The sequence below is a fragment of the Schistocerca piceifrons genome, chromosome 2 (assembly GCF_021461385.2).
Source record: "Schistocerca piceifrons isolate TAMUIC-IGC-003096 chromosome 2, iqSchPice1.1, whole genome shotgun sequence".
NCBI lineage: Eukaryota > Metazoa > Arthropoda > Insecta > Orthoptera > Acrididae > Schistocerca > Schistocerca piceifrons.
Window position 1 is genome coordinate 238,550,571 of NC_060139.1, and position 17,692 is coordinate 238,568,262.

At 39.3% G+C, this 17,692-nt stretch overlaps 1 protein-coding gene across 1 annotated transcript in view; it reads left to right on the top strand.

Moving 5' to 3' along the window:
• Positions 1-17,692, top strand: part of LOC124777887 (adhesion G-protein coupled receptor G6-like) — a 206,878-nt gene that overhangs the window by 58,510 nt on the left and 130,676 nt on the right. Inside the window, exon 4 of the mRNA XM_047253432.1 lies at positions 5,327-5,557. Coding sequence (XP_047109388.1) covers positions 5,327-5,557 — 231 coding nt within the window. The remainder of the gene's footprint in view (positions 1-5,326; positions 5,558-17,692) is intronic.

Consider the following 17,692-nt stretch of genomic DNA (forward strand, 5'->3'; position numbering starts at 1 on the left):
AGGCAGGTACAGTTGCTGGGGCCCCGGCTGGCGGGGGCACAGTTGGGTGTGGAAAACTCTCCAGTACCGTGGAAACAGGTGCAGTTCGGACTGGTGAGCATGCAACTGGTGTTTGCCACGCAAAAGAACCCGGCGCGGAAGTCAATAAGACGTTGTGGACCGGTGCGGGTGGGGCGGCCGGTGCCGCCACGGGTGCGGGCGGTAGGCATGCCGGAGCTGTTAACAACGGGTTCGGGAGTGTAGCGGGCGCGGTTGAAACCGATGCGGCAGAGACGGACGAAACCGTTGGGAAAACGTGCGGAAGACGAACAGGAGCCGGGATGGCGCACGGCGCAGGAGACGCGGCTGCATCATTCCTGAGAGGTTGTAAGATGTCCGTGGAGAGTCACGTAGTCTGCGGCTGTGGAGCAGGCGTCCTGTGTGGTTGCAGCAGATGAGCAGGAACGGCAGGTGCTGGCAGTGCTGGGGCGTCAATAAGCAGAATGCAGTCCGACGGTCGTGAGGCAGCCGTAGGCGCGGGAACGTGCTGCGGCGGCCAAGCGGGAACCGTAGAGTTTATCTCGGGGCCATGTAGGTAAAAATCCGGTTGACAGCGGAGTTCACTTTGGCACTGAAACTGCGGCATGATTTCTGGAATGGATTCATTTTCCGCTTTGAAAAACTGCGTCTGAGAAGTCGCATCACAGGGACTGAACGGTTGTTGAAACATTGTTCGTAGCACAATACAAATCACTGTAAATAGCACTCGTGAATCGAACTAAAACAGATCGGGGGCACCAATGTGGTTATTCCTGATGTGCGGAGTGGCGGCGGTCATTAAATAACACACTAACATGCGCTAATACAACTTTATTATGCGAGAATATTTACAACGTCTTATACAGTCGGCAGTACACAACAGAATGGGAAGCAATATGGCGGCGCACAATAAGTCCACATGGGTCAGAGAGCCTGCTATGGCGGAGATATCTCACTCGTAGAGTCGATAGTCGCCACAATTTCTTTTGTGAAGTGACTGCTAATTTAGAGGGAAGAAGGTTGAAGTTTTCCATATCAGGCACAATGGCTGTTGAGAAGAAAGATCATGCAGTGCTGGGAAAATTATTTTATCACAACAGCAGCAATAGCAGCACTGCATTGCATGAATATCGGCAACAGAAACAGCTGCATAGAGGCTCCTTGTCACTAAATGAGTTAAAGAATACAATCAAGAAATTGAAGGAACAGGTGAATTAGGTGGTCCAGCAGGGAGAGGGAGGCAGCCCATTTCCATGGCAGTTGTTGGTGAAGTTGCTATAGCTATACCCAATTGTGCAGCACATGCCTCAAATTCTGAAAACAGTGCACAAGCTGTGTCTTAGGAGTTTCCTCTCTCCTGATCAACAGTTTGAAAAATTTTGCAGCATGTTTTACACTGGTATCCCTACAAGATTCAGAATGCACACCAAATGAAGCCCCAAGATAGGCTACAACACCATGACTTTGCCTTTCGTTTATTGGCATAATGGAAATGGATGACATATGGCCGGGGAATATTCTTTGGACGGATGAGGCACATTTTACTCTGCACAGTACCATTAATCCAAAGAACTCTGCCACATGTTATGCAGGAACATCCACTGCACTCAGCTTATGTGACTGTGTTGTGTGGTTTCGCAAGGTTCTTCATTCTCACTCCATTTTCTTTAAGAAGATGACATGTCACAGGCCTGTCAGGTGTAAAGTGACATCTACACATTATGAAGACATCCTGGTGCAACATGTGATTCCAGCTTTAGATGAATGCACTTGTGTCCACACTATTATTTTAATGCAAGATTGGGTGACACCAGATGTTGCTTGACAAGTGGAAGATTTGCTTCGAGAAATCTTTGATAATGACCACATCATCTCTAAGCAGTTTCAAGATGTGTAGCCTTCCACATCTTCTGGCCTGAATCTGTTTAGCTTCTGGTTGTGGGATTAGTTGACAGATCATGTCTATCATGGATGTATTCAAACTCTTCCTGATCTGAAGAATAGCATATGATGTCATATAACTCTGATTACACTGCATATGCTGTGAGCAGTTGTCAACCATGGCATGTTATGGATGTAGTATTTTGCTGACTCAGAAGACCACACTGAACACATATTGTAACTTGTGATGATATCCTAATAAACATGTTAGAACCACCATTATCATGTGTTTGATTGTTCATCCTCTTTTCCTGCACCCAAGCCACATTCTGACAGCTTACAGTACCATATATTGACCTGATTGCAGAAAGTGAATTGTTATTTTATCAGCATCCTTGATGAGCACACCAGTTGGTGAACACACCTATGACATTTCATCATCATGTGATGTATACAACCTGTACCGCAGCACTCAGAACACCATCAGTTAAAATATAACCATCTGGTACCACACTATCTGCATTGTGTGTTGATGAGCAGCCCATCTATATTTGTCCCTAATAAAGTGATCCATCAAGATGTTCACCTTATTGATACTAACAGCTGCATGAGGTGAACATCTGGATTAGACAATAGGATCTACTCTGATTGGTTTCTTCAATCACCACTAAGATGTAATTAAGGACTTCTCCAATTCTTAGTTAGAATCTCCTTTTACTGCCCTATTTTGCAACAATATTTCTTTAATATTGTGCTAATTTTCATGAAAGTTGTTAGAATGCTTTAGGAATTCACTTTATTTATTTAAAAAAGTACTCATTGCAGTACACAGCAAAGGGAAACTGTTTCAGTTTCTAACGTATTTATCTTTTGTGTCATATATGTGATGTTAACTCCTTAAAGAAACTGCCATTCTTTGGAGTATGAACACAGAACTGCTATGAACAGTGTAGTTGTTTCTTGTAGCATGGCTGAGGGTGATATTACCAAGTTGAATATAATTTTTATGACACCACTTTCTGGAAAACACTACTCTTTTATTACCCAGACAAGTTTTGGCACCTATGTGGAATCTTTTATTTTGTAAACACATTCTACAGATTTTTGTTGACTGAGTAACAAAGAGAAACAGATCATTTGGCTTGGTGTTTAAGTCAGAAAATGTTAGACTATAGATCCAAATGTCCAAAGTTCAATCCTCCGTCAGACCCAGGATTTTGTCTGGTACCTATAGCTTCTATAATCTCTGGGAATATTTTATACATGTGAAAAATATCAAGTTAATCATGGTTAAGAGTCTTCATTAAATGATAGACCTCCTGTAACAGACTGGGTATGTCTACTCAGAGATTGCAGGAAGGTTAGTGCATATTACCGCCACTAAGAGGTACTGGGAAAGTAATGTAGTAATCAAATCAATTTTAGGATTAACAACATCATTACTTTTTACATCTGTGTGTATCTTATGATGGACAACTTGTTTCCTGTGTTATTGTTTTAATCATATACATTATAATGTGATTGCTCACTTAAAAGTCCTCATTTGTTTATTTTATTTATTTATTTATTTATTTACTGTTCCGTGGGACTACATTAAGGAGAAGTCTCCATGGTCATGGAACGAGTCAATACATGAAATTATAACATGATTGTAGAAACAGATGAAATGAAATATAAGAAACATATTCAGTTGTAGATTGTAGAAACAGATAAAATGAAATATAAGAAACACATTCAGGTGACAAGTTGTTAGTTTAAATAAAGAAAATCAAGAATGTAACACTGGAGTTTGCTTAATTTTTTAGCTCTTCCAGGAGCTCCTCAACAGAATAGAAGGAGTGAGCCATGAGGAAACTCTTCAGTTTAGTTAGACTTAAAAGTGTTTGGGCTACTGCTAAGATTTTTGAGTTCTTGTGGTAGCTTATTGAAAATGGATGCAGCAGAATACTGCACTCCTTTCTGCACAAGAGTCAAGGAAGTGCATTCCACATGCAGATTTGATTTCTGCCTAGTATTAACTGAGTGAAAGCTGCTAACTCTTGGGAATAAGCTAATATTGCTAACAACAAACGACATTAAAGAAAATATATACTGTGAGGGCAATGTCAAAATTCCCAGACTATTGAATAGGGGTCGACAAGAGGTTTTCGAACTTACACCACACATAGCTCGAACAGCCCATTTTTGAGCCAAAAATACCCTTTTTGAATCAGAAGAATTACCCCAAAAAATAGTACCATATGACATAAGCGTATGAATTTGTGAATTGGATATGACAAGGTGGCATGTTGTCATATATTTTCATGGACAGCATGTCATCTGAAATGTAATGAGAACCACATATGGTGCTATTCAGAAGGGAATGTTTTAAAAACCTGTCTTATTTTGTTAACATGAGTAAAAATTCAGAAACTAGAGCTGTTCACTACAGGAAAAAAATGAAACACTCTTGGAACAAATATTAAAGAAGATCAGAGATTTAATAATATGTTGACAGTGAATTCTGTAGGCATGAAGCACAAGCTCAGATAAGGAAGGATGGGGAAAGAGATTCTTTTTCAAAGGAACTAATGCAAAGGAACCAGCCTGCCATTTGCCTTAAGCAATTTAGGGAAAATTTGGGTACCATAAATGTGGAGGGCTGGATGATTATTTGAGTCATAGTGTTCCCAAATGTGAATCTAATATTGTAGTCAAAGTGGCATCTCAGTTGATGATGTAAATGTTGTAGTGATGAATTCACTTTTTAATTTGCACTTCATGTTCTGTTATTTTATAATCAGGGAGTACTCGCAGAGATGTGAAATGATTTAAAATATATGTTATCACAGATAAGCAACTATTACAAACTGATTTTGTAGACTACAACCAGAACCTACAATTACTATTGATACATTATTCACAGCAATAGCCACTGTCCCATCATACTCAAACAAAATGTCAATTTAATCATGCATAATTAGCAGAAAAGCTACAAATTAAATAAATTTTTACAGCTTCCTTTCTGCTGTTCATTAATTACTACACAATTAAAAATTATATGAATAAACTGGTAACTGTATTAATTGAGACTTATTTTCAATGAACATTTATTCTTCCCAGAATGTAAACATTTAGTTCATTTATGAAACTAAGTATATTTTTAGTTGTGGAGATCTACATTTCCTGCCTCCTGTCTGTGAACAAGCTGTCAGTTTGTTCTGCCTGATAAAAAAGAAGAAAATCTCCTTCTTGTACTCAAATAGGGATGAAGAGTGTGTGTGAAAATTGTTTTTGGAAGGATGATGCCTGAACCTTGCTCACAGCTCTGCTTGTGTTCTTGTAATGGTTAGCTAATGAAATGTTTTCAATATACAGAATAAGTGTAGTAAGTATGTAAATGTGATCTGCTCAAAAAGTATAAAAACATTCAATTTGTTGCTCACAGTTTAAATTTTCTTCCTTGGACGGGGAGTGAAAATCCTGGCACTGATGCAAACTGTGGATTAGTGACAGGTCTGCCAGGGCAGGGTGGACTAAAACTTCTGCCATCCCCCTGTCATAATAGACACATCAGTCTATGCTTAGTCAATTCTTCTGAAGATTATCAACATGACGGTATCTTCTGTGCAAATTTAACAGATGATAAAACAAAAAGGGAACCTGAACTCACATTGCGGTTGGTATAGAGCACCAAAATTCTGTAATTGTGTAAAGTTTTCAAGTAGTAACTTAGTACTAATCCTATTACATACTGATGCTGCATATAGTTTCTAAAAATGTATTTACTTAATTGTATTTTATAATCTAATTCATTCTCACATGTTGTTGAATAATTGTGTAATTAAAGGAGATGGTAATTACTTAAAATGTATGACAAATCACAGTATAATATATTATAAAGATTTGTAGCTATGTAGGATCTATCTGCATAGATATTAGTTTAAACTATGGAAAGTCCAAGTTGGAAAACCAACAGTAATATGAAAAGCACAGAATGCTACTCACTGTAAAGTTGCAGATGGGCGCAACAAAAAAACTAAAGCCTTCTTCAGAAAAGAAAACACATGCATATTCACTTATCCAAGTAGGCCTCATGCACACAATTGCTATCAACAGCCATAATGAAACAGTCGCATTGATCGAAAACAGCAATCCTGAGTGGAGCAGGTAAGGGGGAGGGATGGCAGGGTACCAGCTCTGCTGCAATCATTACACAACTTCTTATGTTGGTACAACTACCAGCCAGCTGTCCATCAGTATGAATGTCCACAGGCCAATAGCAAACTGGACCACACCGTGGCTGGTGCAATATGCAGCTGAACATAAGATGTTTGATTTCAGTTCCTGCTTCACAAGCTGAGCCATCTGGATCCTCCCCTCCACCAATAGCTTTTCTGAACTGTGCCACCTGGCACTCTTGTCCTGCAGCCATCTAGTTGCTGAATGCGTGACCAGACAGCACGCTATTCTCCACACATCTGTACCCTGCTATCCCTGTTCCTTCCCCACCCCACTCTGGACTGCTGCTTTCATTCAGCACAAGAGAAGATGATGTATTGTAGAATAATACCTAATCTCAATAACAGTAGTATGTTTAGCAATTCACCTTATGGGCTTTAGATGGGTTGCTCTATTGAGCATGCCATTTATATGTTCACTTCCCAGATTTTACAAGCATTAAATAATAAAATAGCGATGGTTGGTATTTTCAGTGACTTCTATAAGGCATTTGACTGTGGGGATCACAGTATTCTCATAGATAAATCGATGTTTTATGAGATTTACAGTATAGCCAACCAATGGATAATGTTATATCTAACCAAAAGACTGCAGAAAGTTGTACTTAGTAATTCAAGAAATATAGCCCATGGACATAATTCTGACTGGTGAGAATTCACCTATGGGACTCCCCAAGGTCTAATATTAGGTCCACTACTGTTCCTCATATATGTTAACTATCTTCCATCTAGTATTCAATAAGTAGAATTAGTTGTTTTTGCAGATGACACTAATATTGTAATCAATCCCAGCTAATGTACAGAAACAGAAGAAATGGTAAACAAAGTTCTTAAAATTATCATTGACTGGTTTTCTGGGAATGGTCTCACTCTGCACATCTGGAGGTACTACACCAATGAAAAGTGTAATACATGGTGAGGATATAATCAATAGGGTGGAAACTTCAAAATTCTTAGAGTTCCATGTTGATGAGAAATTCAATTGGAAAAAACACGTTTTGATACTCCTAAAACAACTTAGTTCACCCACATTTGCGATTAGAATCATTGCAAATCTTCAGACATATTTGCCACATTTTCATTCAATAATGTCATATGGCATAATGTTCTGGGGTAACTCATCTGTGAGAAAGAAAGCCTGCATTGCACAAAAATGTGCTGTTGGAATAATATGTGGTGCTCACCCATTATCATCTCATAGACATCTGTTTAATGAGTTGGGCATTTTGTCAACTGCTTCACAGTATATTTGTTCTCTCATGAAGTTTGTTGTAACAAATCCACTGCAGTTCAAAAGGAACAATGCTGCACACAATTACAATATCAGAAGGAAAAATAATGTTTGTCAGTACACATTAAGGTGTATTTAGCACAAAAAGTGGTGCACAATGCTGCAACAAACATTTTTGATTACTTACTCAGTGATATAAAATGTCTGACGGCAAAGTAAAATTTGATAACAAACTGAGAAAGCTTCCCCTTGGCAATGTCTCCTATTCCATAGAAGAATTCTATTATTGTAATGTGTAAAAGGTAGTGGGTAGGAATTACTAACTCCCATCTGTATATATTTTTCCTTTGTGATATGAATGTAAAATGATTCATTCCACATGATTAAAATCTATCATGCAAAATGATTCATGAAACATGTAATTAACTAACTGTTGCATTCTGGCCATAGTGTGAGGTGTGCTTGCTTGTGTGAATGTGGGTGTGTTTCTGTTTCTGAAGAAGACTTTGGCCTAAAGTTCAATCTGTAACAGTCTTTTTGTTGTGCCTGCTGCTTCTGGTAAGTCTCTCCTGACTTGAGGTTCTGTGTGATTTTTCTAAACTCTCCCCATTCCCTAGACCTCACCAGTCCTTTTTCTTCATCCCTCTTCCTTGGGAACTTCAGCCCTTCTGCCAGAAGAAGGAGCCACTGGCTCTGAAATCTTGCGTATTTCTTTAACCTTCCCATGTGTGTTTGTGTGTGTGTGTGTGTGTGTGTGTGTGTGTGTGTGTGTGTGTGTGTGTTCTCCTGCCACTGCTTGGTAATAAATTTTTGGTCTATCCAGTGACATTACATTTTTAAAAATTGAAAACTAATTATTTTCATTGATAGATATTAGTTTAGTAATATTCCATATGCTGAGGCCTGAATTCCCTGTTATACCTTATTTACTGGCACAAAGATAACAATAATATGTATACCTTATTACGTATATGACATCTCTTAAACATGAATATCACTTTAGGAATGTTATATGTCTATTTTATTAATTTGACATGTAGCATACTTAGCATACTTTCTTTACTTCATTTTATCAATTATAAGACAAGGGCTATTCTGTGGACACTAGGCAAGTGCACGCAAATACAGCCAGTCTGCAGGATGAACCCTTTGCTATACTGTAGTCAAGGTTGTTCTCCAGTGTGATGTGCTTATTTATAGTCGTCATACAGAGGTTCCATACTCTTGCTGGTCTGCCAAAATTAGGAAAACTAAATAAGGTGACCAGACAGGTAAGACCACCATAAAAGAATATCCTTCATGAATGATAGATGCAAATTTGTTGGGAAATCTAGGTGACTAGAGAGGTAAGACCACTGTAAATGAATATACTTCCTGAATGACAGATGCAAATTTGTTGGGAAATCACATTGATTTCTTCATTAGCAGCTAACCCGTCCAGTCAATAGTCAATCTTGGGATTCCATTTTCTGTTATGTTGGGTACTTATCATTGCCATCTGAAGATAGTTATGTTCTGAGATTTGTAAGACATTGTTGATAGTTGCAATTGGAAAATATGTTCAGCCAACAGATACCTGTGTTGTGAGAATAACTATCAATGTAGGAACACAGCCTTTTGAATTTGTTGTTTTACCAGAATTCAGCTGTAATTTTATCCTTAGATGAGACTTCTTGCAGGCATCACAAGCACTCATAGACTCTGGATATTGGAACTCAGGACTGATGAAGCTGCTCCAACAAGTACACACAACAAAAATTGCTCTCTGTGACTGTCTGCCATTGAAAACACACTTAAGCCATCATTAACAAGACAAGTTCTAGCCAATAGTCTAGACACTCAAGTCAACTGTGAAGCTCTGAAAACTGCAAAAAAATACTTAGCCTGAAAAAAGAAATCTATATGCTAGTAACAAAAGTAACAAATGAAGTTCCCTCTCCCCCCCCCCCCCCCCTTGATACTTCAGTACTACATCAGGTTGTGTTACATTTATTAATCCAATTTCTAATTTAATTGCATATGTTTGGCTCAACAGAGTCATGATGCTATTGAGTTATGTTATGTTAATATGTTGGAAAACTACAGCTACATGTCTTACAGTAATATATTAGGGTCTCAGTATTTTATAACTAAGTTAGGATTTCTATATAAGCAGAATCTCTGTCAATGTAAGTAAATGGTTGTTAATATGTTGGAAAACTACAGCTACATGTCTTACAGTAATATATTAGGGGCTTAGTATTTTATAACTAAGTTAGGATTACTATATAAGCAGAATCTCTGTCAATGTAATTAAATGGCATGTACTTTGTTACATACATATATGACATTGCAATAATTCTGTGACATTCACTATCAAGTATTATTACATGAAACTGCTTTATTTATGGGACCAGGCCTTCATTGTGTGAGGGGCATGAAAACGTATACAGAAGTTTATAGATCTGGCACTCAGTTTCAGCCTTAATCTGTGTGACAGGGACCCTGCCTCTCTGACCCTTGGAGCCAGTCCTTCTCATTGTATTCTTGTACTGAACTGTTAGGGGACTGGATGAAGATGTGCACATGTGTCACAGAGCCAGGAATCTCCAGCCATAATTTCTCTTTTCACAGCATCTTGCTTCATTGCTAATCACACCCTAAGCTATATTCCCATGTGGCCATAGTCTTCATCTCCTTTGGCTTCAAGAATGGAATTGCTGGATTATTTTTCATAAAAAGACTTTCATGACCAACGCATGTTGGTGCCTGAAATAGCTCAGAAAGAATTTGTTTTGCTTATGTCCTGTGGATGTATTTTTACTGGGGCACTGTCCACACTGGCTGTGTAGCATCTTCACAGAAACAAGCACTCAGATTTCCTATTGCCATTGCACATCATTGACCTCAAAGCATTATGCTGCGAGTCTTGTAGTTATCTCTATGAGTGAATATACGCAAGGTACCACAGTGTTTCATATGCCTCTCTGGATGACAGCATTTTCTACATGGACATGCTTTGACAGCACAGTGTAGAGTTCAGAATCAGTTATGTGTTCCTACAATGAAGAATGACATGTTCCAGGATTACGGTGTCACCACAAACAAATAGTTGTCTTCTATTTTGCACTAAATATATGTAGATACATGTGATAGGGCCTATGCCCAGAAATGAAGTAGACAGGTGCTGTTGAGTGAACTAAATGCTTCACTCTAAGTTACTCTTTAACGTTTGTCAGAAGTGAAGTACACCCTATGGCCACTACATGTATTTGTCCACATATTTTATCATGCCATGTGCACTCATTTCCATACTGCATCTACAATGTCCAATACACTTCCAGCTGTTGTCTGCATTTTCTCTATTTCAATTAAGTTAAAGAGTAAATGTTATAGTCCTCTGAACAATAGAGGTGTTGAGTTACAAGACTGAGAACATTGCTAGCTTTAAGCTTTTTTGAGCTGCAATACACACACACACACACACACACACACACACACACACACACACACACACACACACACACACACACTCCTCAGCAACAACTGCAGTGGTTTTCATTAATAACACAATGGACTGGATGAGAGCAGAAGAGAGACAGGGGGTAGGAGAGAGGGTTGGCAAAGGATGGCTGCTGATTGGGAGGGAGAGGCAGTAGTTGAATGGGATAGGAATATGGGAGAGAGAGGCAGTAGATACATGGGACAGGAATGTGATATGGGCACTGACACCAGAGAGTTCTTGCCATGGAGAGTCATAAACAAACAGATGCAGTAACTAAAGTTATGCCCTAAGAAAGTGTGTTGGGACCCTTGCTGTTCATCTTGTGGAACAGTGGATTGGAAGGGATAGATAGAATCACTGAAAGGTAGGCTCCGGGCATAGTATGTGGGGGCAGGATAAGTTTAGTTAAGGTCCTGGGGCAGGTCTGGAGGTTGATGTGTCCCACTCCACTGAAACATTTAAAGAAATTTTATCACAATGTAATTGGTATAAATAACTGTATGGTCTGCACCAAGTCTTAGACATTACTGTTAACATTGTCTACCACATTGTTATTACACAACATGAACAGCAAGGCTCCCAACACATTTCCTTAGGGCATACATTTAGTTACTACATCTGTTTATTTATGACTCTCCATTAATGTTTTGCACATTATGTACCAAGAAATCCTCAACCCAGTAACAAACTTTGCTGGAGACCACATATGACTGTAGTTTCTGTAATAAGAGTTAGTCCGGTGCTGAGCCAGATGCTTTTTTAAAGTCAAGAAGTTTTCCATTAAAACTCAGAAGTAATTGCTGTACACACAGATTCACTGATTTGTATTGCAGGTTTCACCACGTTTATTTATAAAATTCATATATTTTCACTGTAAAATTTTAAATATTTTGCAACTTAGACTTTTTATCAGAACTATTAGCTATGTTTGCAAAGCTGTGGACTCATGAGGTGTTCTCAGCACCATCTTGTATAGTAGCTTTGCAATAGGAAACTGCCATGAGATATGGTCCTGGTATTCTGAACCTTCTCTCAGCTTCCCTAAATCACCAAATTTGAACAAATGGAAGCATTTTTAAACAAGATTAAGTCAATTTCCTTGTATCATCTGCATGAGACAAATTTTATTCTTCATTCCTCACAAACCACCTGCTATCAGCATGCAGTATCATCAGCCCAGGATTCTTCTGGAATTTCATAAAGAAGGAAACAGGAAAAGGGCAGTTTGTAGAAAAAATATCCAAACAAAAAATTAGGATCATCTTCTTAGTGATTCAAAAACAGTTGCCGATATGTACAATAAACATTTTTAACCATAACAGAATATAGGATTGCAGGTCTCCATGAATGAAGCCATGAACATTCTGCAAGTCAGTGTATCTAACATAATATAACAGATCCAAGTAACAACAGCCACTACACAGAAAACTGAAAGAATCATTAAGTCTCTGAAAAGTAAAAACTCTACTGGAGTTGATAACATATCCAGTAAATTATTAAAATACTACTGCAGCTATTACATAAAATCCTTTGCCAAATTTTTTTTTATGTCATCACTTAAGCAAGGAATAGTTTTTAGCAATTCAGTTTCATTTTAATGCCACCAGTGTAGAAAGTACATTTTCCTCAGAGTATATATTAAGTACCAGTATGTTGTCCTATGTGATTTGTAGCAAGGGAGTGATTTTCTGGATTTTCAAATGTCTTCCTCTCTGTGAAGATGCAGACAATATCAGAGATTAGTTTTGTTCCATTAGTCAGACTAGCTAGAAGCTCCTTTGGAAAGCTCCAGTTTATGCATTTAGCTGCCATTTTATGAAAGCATGGTTTAATGAAATATTACTGCAACACATGAAGTATCAGCCACAATCACCTTAGAGTTTACTGAGAGCATGTTGGAAGCTAATATCTGCAGTGCTCAGAAATAATTAAAGAACAAGGTACAAAATTCTCTCTTTCATCATTTAACAATAACTACTAATCCTTGAGAAATTTATTTTTGAATAGTTAACTGCCTAACAGTGACAGAAGATCAGAGTTAAAATATTTGTTGTCACAGATTGTACATGTTGTCCGAAAAGACAAAATATTAATTATTATGAATTTATGGATTTTGGAAAAACATGAAAATCTTTTTATTGAGATAACAAAAGTCTCTGAAAGACTTAAGTGTGCAGCTCTAAAACCACTGTATAAGAAGTGAGATAAGACAGATACTGCTTAGTATCAGCCAACCTCACTACTCATAAGTTTTCCTAAGGTTTTAGTGAAACTACTGCATACCAGGATTGTTAAGCACCTTAGTGACCATAATATCATTAGCAAAAATCAGTCTGGATTTCAGAAATGATTATCAGCATAAGATGCATATTTGCATTTGCTACCAATGTATTGAAAATCATCAACAATATTAAGATGGTTGAAATATTTTCTGACCTACCAAAAGCATTTGATTAATTAAAATGGAAATTCCCAAATGGAACAATACATAAAGAAAAAAAGGGAAAGGCAACCACCTGTAATGGACTGATGTGTGAAGCACAGAAACATGTTCCAGAAAACAGTATTGACACTAGCTTTCAAGCTCTCACTCTTTTTCTAACAAAAGTATGCACATTCACATACACATTCACCCAAATGTGCACTCCTGTGGTGAGACTGATTATTGATTATCGATTATTGAAAGCAGTTGACTGGACTGATCGAGATGGATGGGGGAAGAATTGGTGTAGCGAAGGATGCATGAGGCAAGTAGGGCATAGTGGGATAGAGTGAGCTAAGTCTTTTGAGAGGTAACTCAGTGACTACACAAAAAGACAAAAGGAGTTCAGAGGATAGAGCATACAAGGAAAGGGAAAGAAAATGTCTGACATGTGTAGGGTGGTGGGAGAAAGCAATGTATTATCTGGGCAGGGAAGAAATGCTTTGGCAAAAAGGAAAGGGTAAGGTGAGACAGTGGGTAACAGATTAGCAGACATTTAGGCCAGGAGGATTGTTAGAGTGCAGGGTATGCTAGATAGAGACAATGCCCATCAGTGTAGTTCAGAAAAACTTGTTGTGGAAGGGGGTATCCAAATGGTCTGTGTAATGAAGCAGCTGTTGAAGTCATTAGTGTTTTGGAAAGCAACATGTCCAACAACTGGATTGGTCAAGTCTGCAATTTACCACAGTATGGTGGTGGCAATTCATCTGAGTAGGCAGTTGGGTACTTGTCATGTCCACATAGAATGCTGTGCATTAATGGCTGCTTTAACACATGGCCGTACCTTTTATTGGCCAGGAGAGACCAGTGACTGGACTGCTATGGAAGGTGGTGGGTGGGTGTATGGGACAAGTCTTGCACCTAGGCTATTCACAAAGGAATGACACATGGGGTGCTGGATTGGGACCACAATTGGAATAGCATTGGACAGTGATATTCTGTAGGGTGTGTGGGCAGTGGAAAGCTCCTTTGGGTGACTTGGGTTGGATTTTGGGTAGGACATCCTTCAACTCAGGGCATGACAAGAGGTAGTCAAAGCTGTGGGGAAGGATATGGTTTAGCTTCACAAATTGAGGTTGATACTGAATCATCAGAAGAGTGCTGGTCAGAGGCTGGTTCACAGACTTACTGCTGACAGAGAAGGAGGTGGCATAGATGATCTTCGAAATGGTTCAAAAGGCTCTGAGAACTATGGGACTTAACAGCTGTGGTCATCAGTCCCCTAGAACTTAGAACTACTTAAACCTAACTAACCTACGGACATCACACACATCCATGCCCGAGGCAGGATTCGAACCTGCGACCGTAGCAGTCGCACGGTTCCGGACTGCACGCCTAGAACCGCGAGACCACCGCGGCCGGCTGATGATCTTCTTATGGATGAAATGGATAGCATATTGTCTATCAATAAAGGGTGTGGTAAGGTTATCGATTGACAATTTCTGCCTTCCACTGCAGATGGGTGGTGAGGCTATAAGGAAGATACTTGTTGGTGTGAAACAGCTGACAATTGTCATCAAAGTTGAGGTACTGTTAGTGGTTGGTCAGCTTGATATGAACAGAAGTATTTATGGATCCACATGAGGAATGAAGGTCGACATCTAAGATGATGGCTCATTGAGTTGAGAAGCTGACCAATACATCCAAACTGTTGTGTGTAGTCTCTCATTCCACATTCAAGACATTGCTAGTTGCCTTTGCTGCCTCTCCATTGTGCCTGTCCCATTACCACCAGGCTCCTTGTTGGTAACTGTGGGTGCAGTATCCTTGTATACAAACCTTTCCTGATATCAAACATACCACCTGTTTCATAATCCTCACAGCCAACCCGATGCACAGTCATTTCAATTTCAAGGGCCAGATCAATAAACAGATCTATGGTACTTCCATGGTTACTTGCATGGCCTATGCAAGTTTGTTAGGGGGCATCTGAAAGAATCCTTCCTATCTAGTCAACACCTAACCCCTGGTTTGTTTCAGATTCTCTGATGACAACTGCTTGATCTGCATTGATGCCATGGACGACCTTTGCTTGTCCCTCCACAACATCAATACCTACTCCAAAATCTGCTTCACAAGATACACCTCAGTAAGCCATCCTCCTAGATGTCAAATCTTCACCTCTCAGATGGCTCCATAAATACTTTCAACCACTTACAATACCTCCACTTTGACAGCTGTCACCTGTTCCACGTCAAAAAGTCTTCCTTACTGTCTCACCACCCATGGATACTGCATCTGCAGGGGAAAGCTGGAGTTCCCAAAATGTACCAATGGCCTTAACAGAGCCTTTATTGACAGGCAATATCCTACCCACCTCATCCATAAGCAGATCTCCCACGCCATCTCCTCCTCTGACACCAGCAAACCTGTGAACCAGTTACCAAAAAGCACTACTTTGATTACTCAGTTTCACTCTAGCCTTAAAAAGCTCAGCCACATCCTTCAGCAGGGCCTCAGCAACCTCTCATTGTGCCATGAGATGAAGAATGTCTTACATAAAATCCTGCCCACATCACTCAAAATAGTGTTTCACCATCCACCCAGCCTACTGAATATCCTTCTCCATCCTTAGTCAAATCCTGCTCCCAATCTTGCACCCCATGGGTCATTCCCTAGTGGTTGTGCAGGCACTTCCTAACAAATAAAAGACAGTGCTACGTTTGAAAGCAGCCACATTATATATCAGCTATGCATAGCATTCTATGTGTGTATGACAAGTAACCTAATGTCTGCTTGTGTGGATGGCCACCATCGTCCTGCAGAGATCTGCAAACTTTATCATCCAATTGCCAAACATCCTGCAGACCAGAACACAGATGAATTCAACAGCTGCTTCACTATGTGAACCATTTGGATACTCCCTTCCAGCACAAGTTTCTCTAAACTATAAAGATGGGAATTGTCTTTCCAGTGTATCTTGTGCTCTTGCATTCCCCACTGGCCTAAACCTCTGCAACCTGCCTCACATTACCAAACGCCTTCTCTCATCGTTCCACAACACTCCTTCCCCTTACAGATTGAGTATTGGCTTCTCCAACAACTTTTCCTCCCACCCCCCCTCCACCCTCACCCCCCCATCCCCAATATGGGAATTCTCTCTCCCTCTTCCTCCCTACCTCCCTGTCTCCCTCCCTCTCTCTATCATCGCACCCAGCTTTCCACTCCTTTCCCTTCCTCTGTACCCTCTCAGTCTCCCTCTTCAACTCCACCTTCCACTCCTTTTGTCCCTCTCTCCCTCTATATCTCTTATACGCTCTACTCTCTGCTAACTTGTGCACGCAGTGAGTCATCTCTCAAAACACCTGCCTCATTGTTATCAGGCTACCCTCTCCTTGCTACATGGTTCCTTCTCTATCCCTCCCCACCTCCATCATCCCAGACAATTGCTTTCATTAATTAATAATCAATAAGCAGTCAATATAAATTAGTTGTATTTAAAGCTGGACTGGCAGACCATCATGCACAGGGTATAAGCTTTTTGTAAACACCAATCCATCCTATAATTATACGGGCAGAACTTTCAGTAATGCTGCAGTACAAACAGTCCAGAATCATCTCCAACAAGAATCATGGGAGCTAGTGTATAGTACAGAAAATATTTCTGATACGTTTCAGACATTCATGAATATATTTAAATATTATTTTGAACTTGCTTTTCCACTGATAGCCAAAACAGCTCAAACCACTAAAAGCAACAAGTGTATTATTAATGTATAAGGAAATCTTGTACTAGAAAATGGTACCTACACAATATTGCAAGAAGTTCCAACACAGCTCCAAAGTTTGATAGTTTCTGGGGAAATTCTGGAGATGCCATCAAAACATTCAAAATTCAAAAAAAAATTATAAGAATAATGGGAGGGGTAGACAATAGCAAATCATGTAGGTCATTGTTTCAAGAAAGGATGATCCTGCCTCTTCGAGGGAAACATTCCACGTAGGAAAAATATATCTAAAAACAAAGATGATGTGACTTACCAAATGAAAGTGCTGGCAGGTCGACAGACACACAAACAAACACAAACATACACACAAAATTCAAGCTTTCGCAACAAACTGTTGCCTCATCAGGAAAGAGGGAAGGAGAGGGAAAGACGAAAGGATGTGGGTTTTAAGGGAGAGGGTAAGGAGTTATTCCAATCCCTGTATATATATACACACACACACTTGAAAATATAATGTGTTTAAAGCAAAACTTACACACAAAAAGACCACTCATTACTCAAAATCACACAATACACAGCTACGATACAAGACTAAAATTGAATGTACACATTCAAAGTTATTCCAAAACAGTCTTATCCATATTGGTATCGAACTATAGAATGCCTTACCAGATATCATTAAACACGTACAAAACATTGGTCACTTCA